The following is a 24,339-nucleotide window of genomic DNA, read 5'->3' as shown; positions in this document are numbered from 1 at the left end:
AGTCCAAAACGCCCACCTCTAGAATAGTCAACAAATAATGTACATCCTCTAAATACTTCATTTTTAATATATTAAAAATACATTAATTTTATACTGAAGATATATTATTTGATAATATGATCCATAAATCTACAAAATAATGATTGCAAAATGTATACTCAACTCAATTGAGTCGTAAGAGTGGGCTTATGAAAAATTGGACTTAAATTGGTGGGATGCGCCAGGCCAAAGCAGTAGTGCAACACCAAGGCGACGAATGAAGGCCCAAGTAGCAAGCTACCTTAATAAGCCTTCCCTATAAAAAATAAAGTTAATATCGTGTGGGCCATTGACCCACGTATCAGATATTAAACTGATAAGAACAGATACTACACTTGATCTTAGCCAAAAGGCCGAGGAAGGTATGCTTTTCCAAGGCATTGACCCAGTTCCTTTATAGCATTTTATGTGCATTCGCTCCCTCTGTTTAGACGATGTGGGAGATTGAGTTCACTCTGCTATTCATTATTCATCTTATCCCTCAGTGTCTTTTAATTATACAACAATGTTACCATTTTTTAACTCAAAAAATGAAATGAAAATGAGAATTGAAAGACTAAATCTGTTATATATGCAGAGAGAAATGAGAATGGGGGGTTTTGTTTGTTTTTTTTTTTTTTTTTGTTTTTTCTCATTTGATTTTTCCAATGAATAATGAAGTCAGAAACAATCATATCCATGTCAAGAGGCTGCCTGCATTCATGAGTCCAAATGGCCTGTTCATATATCCAGAGAGAATTAGGCTTGTTTTTCATTTGATTCTTTTCTTTTTGCAGTCTTGGGCAAAAATAAATTCTGATTTGATGTTTTGTTGAAGCTTTGTAGACAAAATCTATTGTAACTCTCAATAGGCAATTCTTCTTTATTGGGAGTTATTTGCAGTCACTCATCATCTTAATACATTTTTATCATGTTTGGTTCAATGAATATGTCGAGAATGGAATACCATTCACATAAATAAACTTATTCCATTGTATGTTTTGACATTTTATTTATGAAAATAGTTATTCCTAGAGGCTTTGAGTGAGAGACCATTCCTTAGCCATTGAATCTCTCAACTGGTCTAGATAATCTTGTAAATTGCCTCAAAATAATTTTTTCATTGCTACCTGTAAAATGGACACACGTGATAAACTTTGGATATGCATGTCGCAGGTTCTATTCCAACAGATCTTCAATAATTAGTCACGAACTAGTTCCGCTAAGTATTTGTTAGCATTTAAAATTTAAATGGATTGATTTATGTGTTATTGGGCTGATAATTAATTACTCTAATTAATTAATTGAACTAATGTTTATTTAATTGGGTTAATTAAGTGGCCCATTGAATAATTAATTAGTTTAATTACTTAATTAAATGTAATTGGATGTTGGGTTGTTCGGCCCAAGTTGATAGAATATTTGAAGTTGGACCAGGCTATTAGATCGATTGAGCCGCTTGAAATGACCGGCTTTGACTTGATTTGGTCCATGAAGAATATATGTGGATTATATAATTTTGAGGAAGTTGTGGATATTATAAATTGGTTCAAAAATATAAAATCATGAACCTGGACGTGATGGTGTCCCGATACATTCCTTATATTTAAATTAAAATATTAAATTAAATGGGTTTGTTAGATTTTCTCTACACACCCACCACTATAAATAGTGGTTTCACTTTGAAGATTATCCCATTTTTAAATTGGTTTATTCTGTAGCAGCAAACGCTAGTTACACTATGGCTTCCAATGAAGCCAATTTAGTTATTAGTAAAGCTGAAGTGAATGAGGGGACTACCGTAAAGAAATTCAAACCTCGAGCTCGCGGACGTAGTTATCCGATAAAAAGAACCATGTGCCATATAACTATTGTACTGAAAGATATATTTAGACGATTCTGAATCTATAGAGCTCAATTTGTTAAAAAAAAAAAAAACCGAGATGGAAAAAATATTCTACAGCTATGGCAATTAACAAGGCATTGAAGATTAAAAGACTTTGAAGTTCTAAAGATCTGCGTCTCACCGGGATATCGCTAGGGCATGCCTGCAGTTTATTTGCACCGAGGGATACGCCTACAGTTTATTTGCACCGGGAGCACGTCTGCAATTTATTTGCACCGAGGGATATGCCTGTAATTTATTTACACCGGGGGCACGTCTGCAGTATATCTGCACTGAGGAACACGCCGTTTGAGTACCAAACTCGGCATAAGTCCAGTTCAACATATTTTGAACTCGACATAAGTCCAGTTCAACATACTTTAAACTCGGCATACGTCCAACTCGACATACGTCTAGCTTGAAGTACAATTTATTTGGAAGTATGCCATGGATGCACATCTCTATTGTAGAACTTTGGGATATCCTCTCCTTGCAATTTAGGCATAGTTCCCTCCACCTTTCAATGTAAGAACAAGCACGTTCGCCTTTCCACAAGAAAGATCTGCAAGCTTTTTTACTTTCAGCAACGAAACTCTTCAGCTTATTATGCAGTTGCAAATGGGCTTGCTGAAGCTTTTAACAAGACCCTATGTAATCTATTGAAAAAAGTGGTCTCAAAATCAAAACGTGACTGGCATGACAGAATGGAAGAAGCATTGTGGGCGTATAGAACCACATACCTCACACCTACTCAAAGCATTCCATATTCTTTGGTGTATGGTGTGGCAGCAGTCCTGCCTCTAGAGTGCCAAATACCTTCTTTAAGGTTGACCATACAAGAGGGTCTTACTGATGAAGAAAATGCTAAGTTACGCTTGGTTGAATTAGAAGTCTTGGACGAAAAACAACTACAAGCTCAACAGAGCTTAGAATGCTATCAAGCTCGCATGTCAAGAGCCTTAACAAAAGGGTTAGGATCCGTTCCTTTCAAATTGGTGATAAAGTCCTAGCTGTTCGAATGCCTATCATTGTGACACGAAAAACCGGCCACAAGTTCACTCCAAAATGGGATGGTCCCTATGTGGTTAAAGAAGTATACATCGGTGGAGCCTACAAACTGATCAGCGAAGATGATTTAAAAATTAGTCCAATAAATGGAAGATTCTTAAAACTCTACTATGCTTAAATTCAAGGTAACAACACAAGCCATGGAAATTTGATGAATGACTCGTCCACAAAAAATGCAGCATGTGGTTAAACTGCTAATGCATCTCGCTTTGTCTATGGGTGGACCCAAATCATAGACGCTCCTGGCCAGTATGAGTTTAAACTGTGAATGGCTTTACTTTTTAAAAAAATCATCTGAACTACGTTTGACTTGATCTCCTTCATAGGAGTACGTAGGCAGCTTAGAAATCAAATTATCTAAGTTCAGTCATAACAAAAATAAATCCAATTCATGTTGCAACTGTGTTATATCAAGACAATCGTTCAACGAGTCAAAGCAAAGATGTACAATTGTCAAAAGACAAGCGCACAAATGAAGGTAATGATATTATCAAGAGTTGGGAAAAAGAAACAACCAAAAGCCTTGCTACAAGAAATAGAAACTAAAAGGAAAAAGAACATCAGTCAACAAAAGCCTAAAGCTAAGCATGTTATCTTTACATGCTTCTAAGCTTCCCTTCGCCTGGTTCAGGCTCTCTTTACCTTCTGGCATAAGCACAGTCAACTCTTAAATGCGAGAAACTTCTACCTTGGCATTTGAAACTACAGTCTCAGCATTGACTAAATCTTTGATAGCCTCAGCAACACAATCACATGCATTTTTTACTGATAAGTTGGGACAAATCCTTTATGATATTTTAAAAGGAGGAAGCTAAAAGAAACTCCTTGACATGAGTCGAAACTGTCTCGTGTTTTTCAAGACTCCTTAACACGAGTCAGAACTCGTGGCATCGAGTTGTTACCTCAATCCTTATCAAATTTTAATTTTGTGGACCGGGTGGGAGAAAGGGTTAGTATGATTTGCCATGGATATAATTTGTTACTACAAGTCATGATGGGATAAGGACTGTGTCCCTAAAGGAATATGACCAAAATTGAACCATAGCTTGAGCGTGATGAGCTATGGTTCAATTTTCTGATTTTGAAGAATTAATTTTGGCTAAATTAAAATTAAATTTGGCTAAAGTTAGGAGAGGAAAATGAAACGGGCCTCTAATAGAATTGTGGAAACAATTGGGCTATTGGATATGGCTTTTTTTGGGCATTTTCAATTAAAATATGAATTATTGGGCTGCTACCTGCAAACATGGACTGCAAATTTGGACTCCTGGGCGATATTAATTTCGAGACTTCCTTCTCTTTGCATTTGAAGCACGCCAAGCAAGTCTCGAGGGGACAATTTGTTAGCATTGAAAATTTAAATGGATTGATTTGTGTGTTATTGGGCTTCGATTGATAATTAATTACTCTAATTAATTAATTGAACTAATGTTTATTTAATTGGGTTAATTAAGTGGCACATTGAATAATTAATTAGTTTAATTACTTAATTAAATGTAATTGGATGTTGCGTTGTTCGGCCCAAGTTGGTAGAATATTTGAAGATGGACCAGGCTATTGGATCGATTGGGCTGCTTGAAATGACCGGCTTTGACTTGATTTGGTCCATGAAGAATATATGTGGATTATATAATTTTGAGGAAGTTGTGGATATTATAAATTGGTTCAAAAATATAAAATCATGAACCTGGACGTGATGGTGTCCCGATACATTCCTTGTATTTAAATTAAAATATTAAATTAAATGGGTTTGTTATATTTTCTCTACACACCCACCACCACTATAAATAGTGGTTTCACTTTGAAGATTAACAAGGCATTGAAGATTAGAAGACTTTGAAGCTCTGAAGATCTGCGTCTCACCGGGATATCGTCTAGGGCACACTTGCAATTTATTTGCACAGTGGGATATGCCTGTAATTTATTTGCATCAAGGGATACGGCCTGCAATTTATTTGCATCAAGGGATACGCCTGCAATTTATTTGCACCGGGAGCACGCCTGCAATTTATTTGCACTGAGGGATACGCCTGCAATTTATTTGCATCGGGAGCACGCCTGTAATATATCTGCGCCGAGAGCACACCTACAACATATCTACGCTGAGGAACACGCCTGCAGTATATCTGCGCTAAGGAATACGCCAGTAGAATACCGGAAGCCCTTCTTTGAAGATCAAGCTGCATATTAGCCCTTCATTGAAAAACAAGCTGCTTAATTCTGGAGGCCTTTCAGCAAGGAACACTTCCAGTTCGGCATACTCCGAACTCAGCATACTTCCAGTTCAGCATATTCTGAACTCAACACGCTTCAAATTCGGCATACTCCAAACTCGGCATACTTCCAGTTCAGCATACTCTGAACTCGGCATACTTCCAGTTCAGCATACTCTGAACTAGGCACCCTTCCAGTTCGGCACACTCCGAACTTGGAATAGCTCGACGCACTTCCAATTCGGCATACTCCGAATTCGGCACTTCTAATCGGCATACTTCTAGTAGAGAATCATATGACTTCTATACAGAGATTGTACTCTTTCTCGTTTGATATATACTTCACTATAACCGATACTTTGAATTTTGAAATATACAATTCATATTTTTCGCGTTTACAGTACTAATCTAAAATTGACATAATAATCAGCCAATTACATAGTAGGGGTACAAAAATAAAATACTAACAAGTAATATGAGGAAGAATCGTAGAGATTGTTGATGGAGATGGGGAATTCGAGATGATGTATGTGGTTGTGAGGAGGCGATGAAGGAAGGTGGTGGAGATGGTTGTCGTGCTTGGTAAGGAAAGCGGCTCAAATATTATTACTCTTCTCCCTGTCTTTGAATAATATACAAATTGAGCATTTTTTAACTTAAAAATTAACCTAAAAATGACTAGGGAATTATAATTGTATCCAAAAACTAAATCTTTGAAATCAAAAATAAATTTTCTCATAAACAGAAATGATCGGGTTCATTATAATGATTGTCAAATACAATTGGTTAAATTCTTTTTTTTTTTGTTAAATCACTTCACTAATAAGTGATTGTTCGGATTGTTGTTTGATTATCTAAATAGTGATAGATGGCTTTCTGGTTGTACTATGTAATGCTTGAACTTGAGATTACTCTACGGTACACTAGTGACAACTTATTACTCAGGTGTTCGATTGATAGTCAACCCTTCTACTATTCGAGTATTTAGTTGATTTTATTTTTCGTGAGCCCTTACTATACGAAATCAATGAACCATTTAGTCCTTCCATTATTCGGCTTTTGCACTCTTCATGTCTTCAACTCTTCATCTTTTACTCTTCGATCTAGAACTCTTCTTATGATTTAGCTCCTTTAATAACCTTTCAAACCGTTGACTTCTCAAACCTTTAACTTTTTAAATAGTGACTATCCAGTCAGTCTACGTTGCGGATTAGACTACTATCTTGTTATTTTACATTTTGGATGGTATAGTTCGCCCCTTTTGAAAACTAAACAATTGTAACATTGCAAAAAGTTTCTAAGTCTAAGAATTGAAAAAGAGATGAGAACCTAATTTCCTAGTATGTTTGTTATCATAAAAATCTATTACAAATAGTTCTTAACAATTTCTCAATTTTTGATGATGTTAAAATTTATAGACGGGGATCGTCCAACACCCGCATCTTCCACCAATTATCCGTCCATTTGCAAGTCTTGTAAAGCCAATAAATTAAAGATGAGGTGTGGACAATCTTCAAATTGTTGCATGGTGCTTGGCATAGTGGTTTATGGTGAATGAGATCAAGACAGATTGAGTGTAATGGTGAAAATTTAAGAATTAAGAGATTCTTGTGAAACTCAATATGTAGGAAGATGTTGCAACTTGCAAGAGACTAGTATGTCAAACTAAGACATAAGAAACGAAATACTATACAACTCTCAACCTTTTAACAAGTTGTCACTAAGCCATATTAAAAGGGTATGCAATTTTTTTTGTGAACCCCTTATGACATTTGTCAAATACTCAATCTTCTTAGAAGATACAACAAAGTATATTCGACGAAGAAGATCTTATATGACAGGTAATAAATCGACTTTGTTAATTGTGATATATTAAAACAAAAAAAATATTGATAACTATTATTGTGTGGTGTCATTATTAATATATTTGAATCAATATTCATTTTCTTTAATTCACATTCAAATTTATTCTATTTAAGCAAACGTTTTATATTTGAACTGAACTTTACATTTGTATCATTATACTAGTTATCACACGCGCGTTGCGCGATTAAACCAATGCTCAATGCGTATTTTTAAATTAGTGTTCTTTAATTGGTTAAAGTAGTCATATAATAATGAGAGAGAAAAAAATGCTAAATTAATAAACATCAAAGAAATAGTCTCAATACTTATATATTTTAATAAAACATAACGAAATTGTAAATAGCTAAATTGCAACTAAAGTAAGTAGAAACAAATAAACCACTTACATGGGAGCAAATGGCGTGTCATCATTGTCACTTGTTTGGACACCGGTCTGACCATTTAAAATCCATGTGTAATTGTATTTGTGATCGAGTACTTTATACTTCGGCCTGACAGGTTTGACAATGACATTTGAGATGATGTACCATTTGTTGGTTTGTAAAGTGATATCATACATTCCAATGTTATTATCAAACACTATTGATTGAACCCGAGTTCCTTGCATTTAGATATAGCATTTACAATGTTGGTGGTGAATGAGAGCATCTTCATAATAATAATAATAATAATAATAATAATAATAATAATAATAATAATAAAGGGAGAAATTTTTTACTATTTACTTACTGTTTCATTCTCAAGTATGATGAGCATATACTTTTTCTCAAGCGTTCCAATAGCGTTTTTTAGTTCGTTTTTCTTAATGACATAAACTGTACAACTCCAACCCACAGTTTGTGTGTCAATATCAATTAACTTTATTGCATTTGTCATAACTAATATCCTTGTGCCATGGGAAATATGTGATGTTATGGAATAATATAATGGGAACCACAACATAAATTCAAAAATCATAGATTAGAGAATTAGGGGTAACTAAAATGTGTAGATTATAGAGGAATATAATAAGAACCACAACACTACATACAAAGATACAAGTATAGATGAACAGATTATACAATAGATATATTTACATAACGATATTGAAGTTATACTAATTAATGAGTATAGCATCATTGATTTTTTTTTAAAACTGTAATCATTATGAGTACAAATACAAATAATAGAATTAGCATGCTAATATTTTGACAATCATACCTATAGAATGTCAAGTAGATTGTGTGTTGCAGAATATGTTATATTTAGTTTTGGGTGAATACCATCCAGTGAGAAGGGGAGGGGTTTATATACTGTTGTTTTGAGTAGAATAATTGTTTAGTTAGGAATCTATACAAAATTGTATTATAGAATCCTATTAAGACTTCAATATTCTAATTTTAAGTTTTGAATCTATACAGAATTGTATTATAGAATATTGCCATTTGTTTGAAAACTGCAATAAAGAAACAATTTGCCTAAAGAATTTAATGTTAAACTTCCGTTATATTTAACGGAAATAATTTGGTAAAATTATAAAGGATTAGGATATATTAGGAATTTAATTGGAGGTTACACAATTAAGAAGAACACAAAGTATAATATGTTATAGCAGACTATTACACCAACATTTTTTAGTTACAGTTATGGGTCTAACATTATTGACTCTTATTATAAGTGTAGATTAACTTTTTTTTTATAATTGGCGGTACTATTTTATTGGATTTGATAAATGGAAATAATACTAGGATCATGTATATTGTACATTTAAAAATAAGTGGCCATCATTTTGACGTTTAATACGGTCTTTTAACATCTAACCACTGTGTATAAATAAAAAGTACATTATTTATATAAAAAATACATATTAAAAGTATAAAGTATATTAATAATATACATTCAATACACAAATGATGTACTTTTAATATATTAAAAATGTATTTTGTATTCATAAAAAATATATTATTCAAGTATTAAAAATATATTATTTTATATATTATTAATTACTGTACATCCAAATAATAAATGTATAATCAAAATATTTGAAGTTTATGCGCTATTGGGCCAAAACGGATATAGCAGTCGGTGGGCAAACGATTTTATAATTTGAATTAACGGGGTGCACCGGGCCGAGAAAATAGTGCAAATCCAAGGCGACGCGTGAAAGCCCAGGTAGCAAGCTACCTTATTGGGCCTTCCCCTAAAAAAATAGAGTTAATATCGTGTGGGTCATTGACCTACGTATCAAATATTCAACTGATAAGAACATATACTACCCTTAATCTTAGCCAAAAGGCCGAGAAAGGTATGGCTTTTGAAGATATAGGCCCAACTATTTTATATCATCTCATGGACATTCGCTTCCTCTACCTATGCGATGTGGGACAGTAAGTTGAACTACTTAAATCCTCAATAGCAATAGGAAAAGCCACTCTGCTTACTATATTATAACTCTTCTCCCTCTGTCTTTGAAATATACACAAATTTGAGCATTTTTTAACTTAAAAATTGACTTAAAAATGACTAGGGAATTATAATTGTATTCAAAAACTAAATCAAGAAATCAAAACTAAAAATTTTCACATAAATAAAATGATCGAGTTCATCACAATAGAAGCCAAATGCAATTGGTTTAAACTTTGAGCTCATTTTTATTAGTTACAGGGAATGTTCCTCTTTTGAGAATATGACTGCAAAGTATTTTCAGAAGAGTTAATACTCAAAATGGTTCTCCAACTATTAGCTAATACTCGATTTAGTCCCGAAGTATTTTTAGTACCTAATTTAGTCCTATGTCTTTTAAAACGTTACCCATTTTGATCCTCCGTTACAATTTTCAACTATCCACCGTTAGGGGCAAAAATGTCTTTTTTTATTAGAAATCCTTCTCCGCTCATCGATTTCTTCGGTCTTATGAATTCTGGTTTGGTTCGATTTAATCCACCGTAGCTCCGGCAGCCCACCACTAGCACCTCGCTGGTGGGTGGTGGCGGTTCGCACCTCAAGGAGGCCAGCGAATCATCTCCTTCGTCTATGCTTCTCTTTTCTTCTGGATTTCTTATGGCGGACCAGTAGCTCTGTAACAGTTCGTCCGATTGTTTCTTGAATTGGTGCGGCTTGCCATTGTGAGGTTGTTCTAGTTCTTCCATTGCATTCTTACCACCGCCGATTTCTGGGAGGTTTGGGTTCCACCATAAATCTTGAATCATCTATTGAGATTTATGGTGGAAACTTGACATTGGAAGCTTCCCGGTTCTGGTTCTGTCATTCTTTTCAGTTACCTAAATCCCAAAATAACACCACAGAAAATCATTATAAGCTTCATTATTATATGTAAATTGAATCTTGAGAAGAAAAATGAAAGAACAGAAACAGATTAGAATGGGTTTACTGGCCTTTATCCTCCATAGAATACTTGGAATGGGTCTTTTTCTTGAAAGCTGATTTTGTAAATAACAGACAAGCAAGAACCAACCCCACACCGGCCAATCTAATTCCACACAGTTCACACAGTAAGAACCAACCCCACACCAACCGCAGGTGCTCTTTGACTTCTCCGCCGCGTTTTTCACACAGTTCACATAGTTGTCACTTCCCAAATCGCCTTCGCACTGGTCGAGGATGAAGATCGATTCATAGCCGCTGGTGTAGAACCCGTTGCCGATTTCCACGCCCTTTGCGATCTCCCCAAGCGTCGTCTCCCACAGAGCTTGTAGACCAGCTGGACTCTCCCCGCGATCGAGTCGCCGTAGAGGTTTTTAGACATGTCGGTGGTTATCTGCACACAATCGCTGCAATCGGAGGCGGAGAGGTTGCCCCGGCATTGGAACAGCCATGCAATGCTCGATTGGTCGCTGCTGGCAGCGATTTTGTAGAACTTAGTGGCGGATGATTGTGAAACCAGAGTCTCAAACAGGGCATCCAGATTTTGAGAGAAAACCCAGTTGGTGGTTTGACTTGCAAAGAAACGGGTTTGGAGCATATGTTCCATCCTGGGATTTCTGGTTCACACATCCTATGAACACCAATTCTTTATACTCCGAACACGGAGGATAGTGAGGAGGAGTTGGTGGCGGAAATCCCTGAGAATGGTCGAAAATTAGTGTTTGATTTGCAAAGAAATGGGTTTGGAGCATATAAAATGACTTCTTTATCCTCAAAATAACGGTGAATAAACGGTAATGGTAACGGAGGACCTAATTTGATGTGATTTTAAAAGTCAGAGGATTAAATTAGGTACTAAAAATACTTCGGGACTAAATCGAGTATTAACTAATACTTGGAGGACCATTTTGGGTATTAACTCTTTTCAGAAAGGATGATAAGAACATTATTCTCAAACTTGTTAACAATTCAATCATTTGATTTGTCAAATAGAAACCCCAAATGTGTTGTAAACAATTCAATCATTTGATTTGTCAAATAGAAACCCCAAATGTGTTGTATATGTAGAGAGAATAAGTAGCATTATTGATGTTAAGAGATCTTATGTATATTGCAATTGTTGCAACAGACTTCAATACAGAAGTATTTCATGCAAAATAATTTCCTACAAAATTTTAGCTCTTTATTTAATACTTTGCACCAAGTTTGCAATGGAATGTAAAACGATTACAAACTTCAGTACAACTTTATGTTACAAATCATAAGTTTTTAATAAAATTTTATTATAAAATCGTACCATTTTATATTTGTGTTATATTTTATATTGCAAGTTGAAATGATACCTAATAATTTGTTACTATCTTTGTCAATAAGTCATATAATAAATACTCTTGCAATACGCACAGACGTATCCTACTCATACTCGGGAGAAATACATACTATAGTTGCGATTAATTTAAATGTTTCTACAATAGTTGGGTTGCGATGAAGTAATTAATTAATTTACTATTTATTTGATAATAAATAAGAGTTTAAATCCATATAAATTTATATATATATATATATATATATATATATATATATATATATGTGTGTGTGTGTGTGTGTGTGTGTGTGTGTGTGTGTGTGTGTGTGTGTGTGTGTGTGTGTGTGTGTGTGTGTGTGTGTGTGTGTGTGTGTGTGTGTGTAAATATATTAAAGTTTCATATTTAATATATGGAAAATAAGTTTTAATTACTTTTTCATCCTCATTTTTATTGTATTGTTCAAAAGTATGAGAGGAAAAGATAATGATTTTATAATTATAATTACTTAAAGATTTAAATTCAAATACAACCTAAATAATTTCAAGTAACAACTCTATTTGAAATGTAAATTTCGAATACAGTACATGCACTTCAAATACAATATACACACATTATGGTGTTGTTTACTTCATTTTTATGTTTTTCCATTTCCAGTTTTCCATTTATCCATTTCTCTAGTTTTCCTTCTTCATTCCTCCAATTTTCCATTTCTCCAGATTTTCAAATTTCTTCATTTCTTCAATTTTCTGATTTTATTTTACAAGTTCAACTTTGAAATAAAAATAAATTCAATACAATAATACTAAATGTGTAAAATGTTACAAAAATCAATAAACACATATTACCAAATAAATTATAGCTATTTTATTCATGTTAGAGCTTAGTTTAATTACGAACGAAATACGCAAAACCTCATAGGTTACAATCTTTCATATAGTTTTTGTACATTTCTACCACAAAGACGACAACAACAACAACAACAACAACAATAATAATAATAAAAGAAAAGAAAAGAAAGTAATAATAATAATACTAATAATAATAACAATAAATAAATAAATACATAAAAATAAAAAAGAAGAAGCTAGCTTTAAGAGGGTGGCGTCTAATAATAATAATAATAATAATAGTAAAAAAAATGGAGAAGAACAAGAAAAGGAAAAGAAAATAATAATAATAATAATAATAATTCTTCAAAATAATAATAATAATAATAATAATAATAATAATAATAAGGAAAGAACTGGAGAAGAACAAACAAAGCAAAGAAAAAAAGAGAATAATAATAATATAATTATAATAAAGATAACAGTAATAGTAAAAAAAAAAAAAAAAAAAAAAAAAAAAAAAAAAAAAAAAAAAAAAAAAAAAAAAAAAAAAAAAATAAAAANTAAAAGAAAATAATAATAATAAGGAAAGAATTGGAGAATAAAAGGGAAATGAACGAGAATAAAAGGGACAAAAAAAAAAAAAAACAAGAAGTGCACAGCAGATGGAATCTTCCACTTCTCTAATTCTCTATTTTTTTTGAAAAATCTTCCATTTTTCCTCCAAGTTACTAAACGACTCCTACAACTTTCATTTTCCTTAATTGATTTGTTTTTTCATAACTAAATAAATAAATGACATCTATATATGTTTTGTGTTGTAATGTTTTATTTTACAAAATTTTATTACTGAGTAAGATAACACAACAGTACTAGTAAATTTTCATTTAACAAAAAAAAAAAAAGAAATAAATAAAACTCCTAAATAATATTTTACTTTTTTTTTTGGAAATACTAATAATATTTTACTAATCTCATATTATAGTTGAACTATTTTCATCTTAAAACTAGTAAAGACTTATTAACACCGTTATAAATTTAAAACTAAAAATTAGTGGGGTGCGCCGGGCCGAGGCAGTAGTGCAACGCCAAGGCGACGCTTGAAGGCCCAGGTAGCAAGCTACCTTAATGGACCTTCCCCCTAAAAAAATAGAGTTAATATCGTGTGGGCCATTGGCCCACGTATCAGATATTAAACTGATAAGAACAGATACTACACTTGATCTTAGCCAAAAGGCCGAGAAAGGTATGAGTTTCAAGCTTAACGGCCCGCTTGTTTTATTAGGTGCCGCGAGCGTACGCTCCCTCTATCAGAAGCGATGTGGGACACTAAAAAGCTGCCTTAATAAGCTATCTGCGTTCGAACAAATACCCAAAAGGAAAACGAAAAAGAAAAATCTATTATATCAACTATTTACTGTCATTATCTTCACTACATCAAACTGCAATGTACAGACTACAGAGTATCATATCTTTCTTTTACAACAGAAATTGACTAACTGTGCTTTTCATATTCAAGAGGTACAGGCAGACAGTTCCCAGATGCTGATGTTTGTTACTTGCTTCACTCTTCAGATGTCGATTTCAGAGTTTTTTTTTTCTTTTTTTTGGTTTTTCAGAGTTTCTCAATCTCAATGTACAGGCTACAGAGTATCATTTCAGACTTTGTGATGTGAGGTTTTGGCATCTTTTGTATCCCCACCGCCACCCCCGTTTATGTTTGAAGTTGCATTTACATCACTGTTTTTTCCTCTCGACTAGAAGTTGCAGGAAAGAAGATATATTAAGAAACTCCCAGCATAAACTTTGCTAGATAGAAGAAGGATAAAAACCGAAAACTAACCATTTCTTTCAGGTATTCAACACCAGCTTCATATGCAGCAGACGCTTGAATTGAATTCCTAATGAGATTGACTATATAATCAACATTATTTTCAATAGATGGGTTATGTGGGTACTTTGATTTAACCAACTGGAGCAATCTGTAGCTGGTAAGAGGCATCTCCTTAGCTTTAGATAAAAAAAAAATACAGATAAATCAGTACTGCCATTGCAAGACACAAAGTTTAGGACTATAATAAATTTGATATCATACCAATGTCAAGAAGTGCTCTATTTGGTAAAATATACCCAGTACTTTCATCTGCTGTACGACCAACAGCATCCCTCCACTCAGACAGTCCCTAAACAGCAAAGTACAAAACAGGAAGTGCAAAACCCAAATCACTTGATGAGCAAAGCAGCAATGCGAACAAACAGAAAGTGATATCAAATTATAAAACAGTGCAAGTACTACTCACTGCAACAACTGCAAGCTGCTTAGCATTGAATCCAGCTTCAGGTAACCTGCAATGTTCAAAGAGCATATGGCACATCAAAAAGGTTTGGATATCCTCTTATAGACTATGTACCTCCCAATAGTCTAACCCTTCATCCCACTATTTTTTAGTTATTGGCTACATTTCCATCTACTCTTTCTTCATTAATAGAAGGCTGACCGGTATGCCTAGAATACCTACTCCTTATTGTAAGGCACATAATGAATAAAACATACCCATATATATTGAGATATGACTTATCAGTCCAAATGTCTTTTGTATACAGCTGCATGGATATATCATAGCTAAGTTTGTATACCTGCAAGACATTTAATGATTTTAATCTAATTAGCAACTTCATACAATAATAATAAGAACAAAATTTCACAGATTAACTGAATTATATAAAGTCAGAGGCAAACATTTTCCTTTAACTATTGTCCCTATGGAATTTATGTCCAATGAATGCTTCAGCCATTAAACACCACAAGGTTCTTGTTTGAGCTTCAGGTAAGTCTAGTCATGGACTTCATATTTCTCATTGCTCTTTACATGTATACAACTAAAGAATGGCCACTCATGTACTGAGAAAGAAGACACACAGATCTTACCTCTGCCAAAGGAGAACTGCTTGATTCAGTGTTGACAGATAAAGAAAGCAGCTTCATCTTCATGACATCATAAATGTACAATAGAAAGTGTGTATCTTCTCTGGCATATCTACAGCACACAAGCACAAAAAAAAAACGATAACCAGCTAAGTCACTTGGTTAATTACACTGTAAACTATAAATACCAAAATTTGCATGAGGCAAGCATAAGGAATGCCACCGCTTTTTCTCATTAACATTGAAGAAAAAAGACCACCCTATTTCAAGGTTGAAATTGGACTTGACAAAAGCATAAAGTACGAAGCTGCAATAGTAAACAAAAGAAAATGTACACAGGCTTAGGAATGCAAGGGGAACCGTTTCAAGATATGTACCTGAGCATCTCAGAAGGAAGTGGGCGCAACCTCCAATCTGCACTCTGATATCTACAAATAGAACATCTCATCAGGATGTGCTTGTAATTAATTACGTTATTCCACACAAAGGAGCATGGAGAATATTCAAGAACACAAGGCGGAAGAAGTTAGGCTTCTCTAAATTTATTTTCTTTTTATGCAAGTAGATCATACTCTTTCTTTGCCATAATTCCACAAAAATGCTGCAGCAAATATGCCAGGCTGTTTTTCTCCATTTTCAAAAGCCTTGAGGCCTAACAATGGACACAACATTAATCTCATTAGACCCCCAAAAAAAAGATAATCATTGTTATTAGTATCTATCGTTCCTTCCAATAAAAAAGGTTCCCACTGTTAAGGCAAAACAATTTCAGAATTTGCAACTAATACAAAAAAACAAAGGTTTCTTAGTTGAAAAAAAGTAGAGCATTTATCCTATAAATTTTACTTTCACAAGCATCAATTACAAATTTGAGACATTAGTCTAACTTCTTTATTGGGAATTTATTGCTCACACAAGCAAGGACTTATCTACATGATATTCTTAATTTGTAAAATACATTATAAGGACAAACAGAAGATTTCTACTCATTTCACTTTTTTAAAAAATTAAGAAAAACATTGTACTTTTCCCTGCATCAACTAGTTCCATTAAAAAGATCCAAAGGAGTAGGATATAAATCCAAGAACTTGATAGTCTAACAGGTTCAAAGATTGTTGTCAAACCTACAATATCATTCATTTTCTTAAAAACTATGAATTCCTAGGATAATATCATTTATAAAAGGAAATCCAGGAATAGTTAAGTAGACTGGCAGGTCTTAAATATAAGATTCACAGTAAAAGACTCGACATTACTTCAAGTTTTTGCCATAGGACAAATGATCTCTCCAATAGAAAACAAAAGAGAAGGATTAGAAGTCCAAGAGGATAGCAAATGAAAAGATTCTTGACCAGCAAACATTCTTGACCAGCAAACTTAACACACATAGAAGTTATATTAAGATAGTATTCCAGCCATATACATAATGACTGTGTAGTTCATTAACCAAATTATTTATTGAACATTTATCCATAAAATCAAATGCATGTCCAAACCAAGGTTCACAAAGTAGTAAATTTAGTCCAAACCTGCCCAGTGTCGAACAGATTGCAGATATATATACCAAAATCTCGTTGAAGCCACAGAATATCCTTATCTGCTCCATGCATGACCTAGTGAAGCACAGAATTGTGATATCTTCATTGAGAGCATCAATGGACAAGAATAAAGAATTTACCTTTCTTTTGGTTGGATCTTTAAAAATTTCTCTTAGATAAGGACCAACATAAATGCGAAGTTTCAGTGTGTCTATGACAAAATCTTCAGTTCTAGTAGATATTTGCATAAGGCATGTAATTCCTAAAAAGGATCGATATTGATTATGCTCCAAATCGACCTGGACCAGAGTAGATTTAAGGGGAAAAAAAAAAAAACTCATGTTACAAGCATTCAAAAATATGTGTGCAGTGTTTAAAAACACAGTTTATTTATATGGTCCCAGGAAAGAAAAATTAAATGGGTAAAATATGAACCAACAAGCAAACCAAACTGTTTGATATCTACACAAATAAAAGTGAAAGTTTGCATCTCTATTGCAAATGCCAAGCATTCTATGCCCTTAACAAAAGAATAACACCCAGCTTGTCCAAGACCAAGGCCGTGCATGGTCAAAACGGAAAAGTATATAATTCTGACCCAATCATAAATTTCAAAAAATAGTGAGATCAAAGTGAGAGCTTCAAGCATGTTAAACTTTTGAACCATTCAAGCAATGCCCAAATGCTGTAACATAAAGCAAGTAAATTAAGTTGCAGTCTTGCAGAATCAAAGTTAGGCCCAAGGCATTCAGGGGTTGGTCATATCCAAAGAAAGATGGACATAGAAAGGTTCTCAACTATTTTACCAAAGGTGTGAGACTGATGAAATTATATGGATATAAACATACATATATTTAGATGCCAAATCATCAATAGTTGACAGTTGACACTCTGAAATTATAGAGTATAATACCAATTCAAGTGATGTGTGTGTTTAACTTTTCACACAAATAATGCTGGTGTTAATATGGCACAAGGATATCAGAAATATAACTACAAAATGGCTCTATGCGATCAACACCACCAAAACAAGAAGATACCGGAGAATCTAACCCATAAATATGACGACAACAGGGAAGAGGTTGTGAGTAACTGTTAAACAAAACGTGAGATGTGCCAAGTGGCTGATCATAGAATAATTCTTCTCAAGGATGATGTAATCAGGTGCCAAACACAACTAAGAAGAAACTTTAATTTCAGGAATAAAGAAAATAAATTTGGCTTGACAACAAATAAAAGATTTGAAGTATAAGACCATATATTGGTGTCTGTTGGGAAGCTTATAGAGTTCCTCACCAGAAAAACATGAAAGAAAGCACACTTATATTGAGTATAAGAAATTAAAAGATTTTGATCAGAAAACATTTATGGAAAAAATGGAAGACAGCAAAAGGTTTGAAACAACACAAAGTGAAGATGAAAAAAAGAAATAATCAAGAATTCTGAAAAAGTAAAAATAATTTCAATCAAAGTGTACCGCAAACTCATCCACTCCTTGCAACTTGAGCACTAACTCCTTCAGATCGTTGAGCTTCTCCACTAGTTTAAATGGAGTGTGATCTAAAGAAGGAGGTTTGACAGGGTCGGAAGCAGCAACAGCAGTGTCAAGAAAATCGAGGGAAGAAAACTTCTCCTGCAAGAAAATAAGTGAAGTTTAGAGGGAAATTTCACATTCAAAAAGCAATTGAGTGAGAGAGAGAGAGAAAGAAAGCACTAACCAGGGGATGTATGAACCTGGACTCATCCTCGCTGGTCTCCAACCACACATGTTCGAACGGCTCGTTCAAGTTGTTCACAAGTATCCGGTACTCGTCTTGCGGCTTGGGAATAGTGGATATATGAAACGGCACCGCCGGACCACCCATCTTAACTATCAGACAACGATATCGGCTTCAACCTAACGACCCCACATTTTCAAGAATCTCTCGATTTCCACTGAATGAATTGATAATTCACTTCTTTTTCAATTCTTTCCGAATGTATATATGCCTTTTGGAAGCAAGTGTGGATCATCTCCAATGGCCTTAAACTTAAAGCCTCAAATTTCAGTTTATAGGGAGCGGATCGGAGTTAGGTTTTCTGTTTCTTCCCACTTCACCTCAAACCTCACTGACGCGCTCTAACTGCCTCTTCCCGTCAAACGCAACACAACCAAGGAAGGAAGGATGCTGGATGGAAGAAGGAACAGTTACTGTAATAATTAATACTGTAGACGAGTAATAACTCCATAAATTATTAATAATCAAAGCAAAATATGATGTGTATTCACATTTTTTACATACAATTTTTATTTAAAAATATAAAATTTTGATGTAGACACTTGTATTGGAACCTACATGAAAATGTAGTTTATCAATATCCATCAAGAATAAAATTTAGGGGTTTAGGAGTCCATTTAAAAAAAAAAAATGGATTTGAAAGTTGATATACTAAAACTCATAATCAAAATAGTCCATTTTTTAAATTAAGGGTTCGATCCTTGACATTGAGTATAGAGAAGTGTTAATGTACGTAATTAAATTGCTCTCATGATAATATTCAAAAAAATTCCAACAATCAAATTACTATATGATATATATTATAGTATTAAAAAAAATATTACAATATCATGTTAATGTACGTAATTAAATTCATCTCATTATAATACTCAAAAAAAATAAAAAATCCAACAATAAAATTACTATACGATGTATATTATAGTATTAGAAAAATATTACTATATTATTTTAATATAAATAATTAAATTACTCTCATGATAATATTCAAAAAAAATCCAACAATCAAATTATTATATGATGTATATTATAGATTTATAGTATTAAAAAAATATTACTATATTATGTTAATGTACGTATTTAAATTCCTCTCATGATAATATTAAAAAAAAATTCTAACAATCAAACTACTATATGATGTATATTATAGTATTCAAAAAAATTTACTATATTATGTTAATGTACGTAATTAAATTCCTCTCATGATAATATTCAAAAAAAATTCCAACAATCAAATTACTATATGATGTATATTATAATATTAAAAAAACATTACTATATTATGTTAATATACGTAATTAAATTTCTCTCATGATAATATTCAAAAAAATAAAAATTCCAACAATGAAATTAATATATGATGTATATTATAGTATTAAAAAAAATATTACTATATTATGTTAATAGACATAATTAAATTTCTCTCATGATAATATTCAAAAAAAATTCTAACAATCAAATTACTATATGATGTATATTATAGTATTAAAAAAACATTACTATATTATGTTAATATACGTAATTAAATTTCTCTCATGATAATATTCAAAACAATAAAAATTCCAACAATCAAATTACTATATGATGTATATTATAGTTAAAAAAAATATTAATATATTATACTATTAAAAAATATTAATATATTGTTTTAATGTACGTAAAATTCCAACAATCAAATTACTATATGACGTATATTATAGTATTCAAAAAAAATATGATTATATTATATTAATGTACATAATAAAATTCCTCTCATGATAATATTGAAAAAAAAAATCTAACAATCAAATTACTATATGATGTATATTATATTATTAAAAAAATATTACTATATTATGTTAATGTACGTAAAATTCCAACAATCAAATTACTATATGATGTATATTATAGTATTGAGTTAATTCCAACAATGGTCCCCCGAGTATAGTGATTTTCCACAATTAGTACTCGACTTTTCATTTGGACAATTTTAACACTTGACTATCAAAATCTTTCCAATGTTAGTCCTTCCGTCAGAAGTGGGTTAAGTGGACCTCAATTTGAGGGGTAAAAGCCTCCTTTGACCTACTGAGTGTATAATTCCTCTTTGTTCTCCTCTGTATACGAGAAATAAATCAATATCCCTAAGGAGGAGAAGAAACATGAACACTACAAGAAAAATCGCGAATTGCGACGGAAAATCGCGACGGAAATAATTCCATCGCAATATAGCGACGGATATTGCGACGGAATAACTTTCGTTGCAAATTAACGACGAAATTAATTTCCGTCGCGATTTTTTGCGCAAATAGGAAATAGAGCGAAACCTTTGCGGCAAAAAACTCGCGACTGAATTTGCGAAGGATTTGAGTTCCGTCGTGAAATGGCGACAAAAATGGCGACGGAATTTATTCCATTGCTAAAGGAAGCAATTTATTTGAAAAAGAATAAATATTGCGACGGAATTAACGACGAAATTTATTCCGTTCCAATTTTGTTTTTAATTTTACTTTGAAACGACGTAGTTTCTTTTTATTTTTTATTTTATTGTTTAAATCAAAGCATAGCCCTATTTCAAGTTGCAGCTCTTCAACCATCGCCCACCATCGCCAAACACATTCGAAAACCTAGCTAGCCGAACGTCACCGCCGAACACAGTCCACCGCCTTCGCCGTCGACCAGAGTGGCCACTATCGTCGACCCAGTCGTCGCCCAGTTCGCTGACCGCCTTCGCCCACTGTCTCCTCCTTCGCCGCCGTCTCCTCTGCTTTCTCCGTTCATGCATCCTCGCCGCCTAGCTTCGCATTCGTCGTCCCAGCCGCCGTCGCATCCCAGCTGCATCGCATCGCCTAGGTCTTAGCCGTCGCTCGTCGCCTGTCGTCGTAGCCCTCAATCGTTGTTCGTCGCCATTGCCGCCCTATCGCAGCTACTTCATACGTCGCCGTCTCTAATATAGGTTAGTTCTATTTCTCAAAATCCTCAACCCTAATCCCTAAATTCTTAATTCCATTTATCCCTAAATCCTAATGCATTGTAGAAGGAATACTAGGTAATAGATTCCATATGCATTTCTTATGACTGCCTCACTTTTATTTTCTATTCAAACACCCCAAAAAGTTATCATAAATAGGCTGCAAATTCATTGTAGTCATGCTAACGCTTCTTTATGCTTAAACAAGTAGTTATGTTCCCTGGTTTCAAGTTTCTTATATTTGTTGATGGATGCATTGTAGTTAGAAATGTAGAGTTACATATAGGGCACTATTCTGCCTATCTTTGTGCTTAGGTTGTAACATGCGTGAAATTAGTTAATAATTACTAAAAGCCTTTGGCATCTTACATTCTCATACCTTTGTACTTATCCTTCTCTTTGCTATGAATAGGTGATTGTTGAGAAATTAGATTGTCATGACTATGATAGGATGCAATATTAATTATGTTTGCTGTAGTTGTAGATTCTCAGAGTTAATCAGAATACTTGTGATAATGAGGTAAGAAGTTTTATGGTCACAAGTTCCATGCCTTTTCCGTCGCTTACATTAAGACTTTACTACCATGAAATATCCTTTTAATGAAACCAGATTTTTCACCCTTCTTCTTTCTTATATTGTTGGTGTTAATTATGGTTCTCCTGGTTCTTGCCAGTGTCCTTGACCATTAAAAGTTGTAAGTCCTGACAAATCTCAAGTAAATTGACATTTCAAGAATCAATGTCTTTTTTCAGTTGCTTTATCTTTCAATTATCAACTGATACTTGCATCATGTGTTGCATCACTTGTGTGATAATCATGCCTCTGTCTAGTGTTAGATGAATGGGTCTTCTAAAATAAGCATGCAACTTACACCAATCACTAATAGTTTGCATTACCTTTATATGTTCTTTAACACAAATGAAACTTAAACCAACTTGTTTCTTTGATGTTAGTAATTATATATATGCAGTTACATATGGGTTTGTCTGCATTTGAAGAGGAAAAAGTTGTTTGGACTATGTATTTCTAGGCATCATTGTGTAATCATTAAAATATAAAAAATGAACTCTGCTTTGGCCACTGCCACTACTGCTTATGATTCTTTTGATTCTTCATGTGTATGTGTTATCCTTTATAATTGAATATAACATCTTCCACCAGTCCTTACTAACAGGTTTCTCATATCCCTTAAATGGTGTTTGTGAAGAGATTTTTGAGCAAGATTTTGTTTGTTATACAAGGGGACAGGTACAAACATTCTGAGTAAAAAAATTACACTATCCATGCTTACACACTTGTGATATTTGATTCTGCTTATATGATCTTACCTTCACCCTTGCAGTTCTCCTTTAATGACTTATTTGATGTTTTACATAATTTTATATATTTAATGTTAGATACTTAGATAGTTAGATGTTAGTATAAAGAGGGATTTTTGTTGCATTGTTATTAGGGTGATGCCCTTTATAGAAAATATGCAAATAGATATTCATCTCTGTTTTTTAGAATCCCCAACTCCTTGAGGTTGAGTCTTGGAGGATATTTTCTGTTCCTATAAGATTGAAGCATCTTTAATCTGTCTCATTGGAAGGAAATATGTACTAGGAATTTGTAAGCTTGCTGCTTTGCATTTCTTTTTGTTCTTTATCCATTTATTTATTTATGATGAGTCTCTTAGTTTTATTCATTTTGACAAGTGAATGCACTAAGTATGCTTGATTTTGTTCTTGTATGATATTGTAGCATATGGCGGAATTGGAATTGATGTTGACAAGTGAGTCAACATTGTAAACTAGATTGGTCTTCATACTCTGTTTATTTTCTCTTTTACTTCAGTCACTTGTTTTGATTGTTGGCATGTGATTCCTAAGATATCTATTTGACTTTCAGGTTTGACTACATTGTTTGTGAGAGCCGAGCTTGTGGACTGTTGTTTGTGAAGACAATATTATATATATTGTTGTTTAGATTTGGATAGATTTGTATTGACTATTATTACTTACTAAATTTGGATTGAAAATGTATTTTGTTACTTGAACTTAATGTAGATTGATGATGTTTTAGAATTATTTTATATTTTAGAATTAATAGTGTTTTAATATATCATTGTATTTTATATTAGTATTTTAAAAGTTCACATTACTATTTTAAAAATAATAATTTTAAATAAACTTATTAAAAAATATAATTAAAAAATGTGACCGAATTGTGACATAATATAAATTTGTGATGAAATATTTGATGCACAAAATGTGACGAATTTGCGACAGAAAATCATTCTGTCATTAAATTTTGCGATGGAAAAAAAAATATGGCGACGGAATATTCATTTCAGAAATGGTGACGGAATTAGCGTCGGAATAATTTCCGTTGCAAAATCGCGACGGAATTGCGACGGAAATAATTCCGTCACGGTTTTGCGACGCCTTTTTCCGTCGTCATTTTTTGCGACGGAATTATTCCGTCGTGAAATAAAATACGACAAGCCGATAGACGACAGAATAAATTCCGTCGCAATTCCGTCGCCAAACGGGTTTCGTGACGGAATTTTGTAGTTTCACGACGGAATTTTTCCATCGCGATTCACGATTTTTCTTGTAGT

General features: G+C 33.2%; 1 protein-coding gene, 1 long non-coding RNA gene, 3 other non-coding genes and 1 pseudogene across 6 annotated transcripts; 1 reads left to right on the top strand and 5 right to left on the bottom strand.

The window, feature by feature from the left end:
- Positions 1-210: 210 nt before the first annotated feature.
- LOC116000547 lies at positions 211-405 on the bottom strand. Its single transcript, XR_004094126.1, has one exon. It is a non-coding gene; the product is annotated as a U2 spliceosomal RNA (small nuclear RNA).
- Positions 406-9,143: 8,738 nt separating this feature from the next.
- LOC116000548 lies at positions 9,144-9,338 on the bottom strand. The gene has a single exon (XR_004094127.1). It is a non-coding gene; the product is annotated as a U2 spliceosomal RNA (small nuclear RNA).
- Positions 9,339-10,416: 1,078 nt separating this feature from the next.
- LOC115999384 lies at positions 10,417-11,094 on the bottom strand (annotated as a pseudogene).
- Positions 11,095-13,601: 2,507 nt separating this feature from the next.
- LOC116000546 lies at positions 13,602-13,797 on the bottom strand. Its single transcript, XR_004094125.1, has one exon. It is a non-coding gene; the product is annotated as a U2 spliceosomal RNA (small nuclear RNA).
- Positions 13,798-13,926: 129 nt separating this feature from the next.
- Positions 13,927-19,169, bottom strand: LOC115998556 (protein RRP6-like 2). The gene is made up of 12 exons (XM_031238152.1): positions 18,730-19,169; positions 18,489-18,644; positions 17,152-17,310; positions 17,003-17,086; positions 16,046-16,125; positions 15,851-15,901; positions 15,477-15,585; positions 15,102-15,184; positions 14,848-14,893; positions 14,643-14,730; positions 14,391-14,557; positions 13,927-14,304 (listed from the first exon to the last, which is right to left on the bottom strand). The coding sequence occupies exons 1-12, from the start codon at positions 18,874-18,876 to the stop codon at positions 14,206-14,208; spliced, it is 1,269 nt and encodes a 422-aa protein (XP_031094012.1). The 5' UTR covers positions 18,877-19,169; the 3' UTR covers positions 13,927-14,205.
- A 2,166-nt stretch (positions 19,170-21,335) lies between these two features.
- Positions 21,336-23,825, top strand: LOC115998107. Of its 2 annotated transcripts, none has more exons than XR_004093839.1 (2): positions 21,336-21,721; positions 22,912-23,825. It is a non-coding gene; the product is annotated as an uncharacterized LOC115998107 (long non-coding RNA). The 2 variants fall into 2 exon arrangements; XR_004093838.1 differs by having other exon boundaries at positions 22,899-23,825.
- The last annotated feature ends 514 nt before the right edge of the window (positions 23,826-24,339 follow it).

Source organism: Ipomoea triloba, chromosome 12 (genome assembly GCF_003576645.1).
Source record: "Ipomoea triloba cultivar NCNSP0323 chromosome 12, ASM357664v1".
Taxonomy (NCBI): Eukaryota; Viridiplantae; Streptophyta; class Magnoliopsida; order Solanales; family Convolvulaceae; genus Ipomoea; species Ipomoea triloba.
This window is presented reverse-complemented; position numbering and strand designations above follow the sequence as displayed.

Coding starts and splice junctions, on each gene's coding strand:
- LOC115998556 (XM_031238152.1), bottom strand. CDS start 18,876: ATGGGTGGTCCGGCGGTGCCGTTTCATATATCCACTATTCCCAAGCCG. Junction 15,185..15,476: donor GCAGTTCTCCTTTGGCAGAG/GTAAGATCTGTG, acceptor AATGTCTTGCAG/GTATACAAACTTAGCTATGA. Junction 14,894..15,101: donor TCATATCTCAATATATATGG/GTATGTTTTATT, acceptor TGAACATTGCAG/GTTACCTGAAGCTGGATTCA.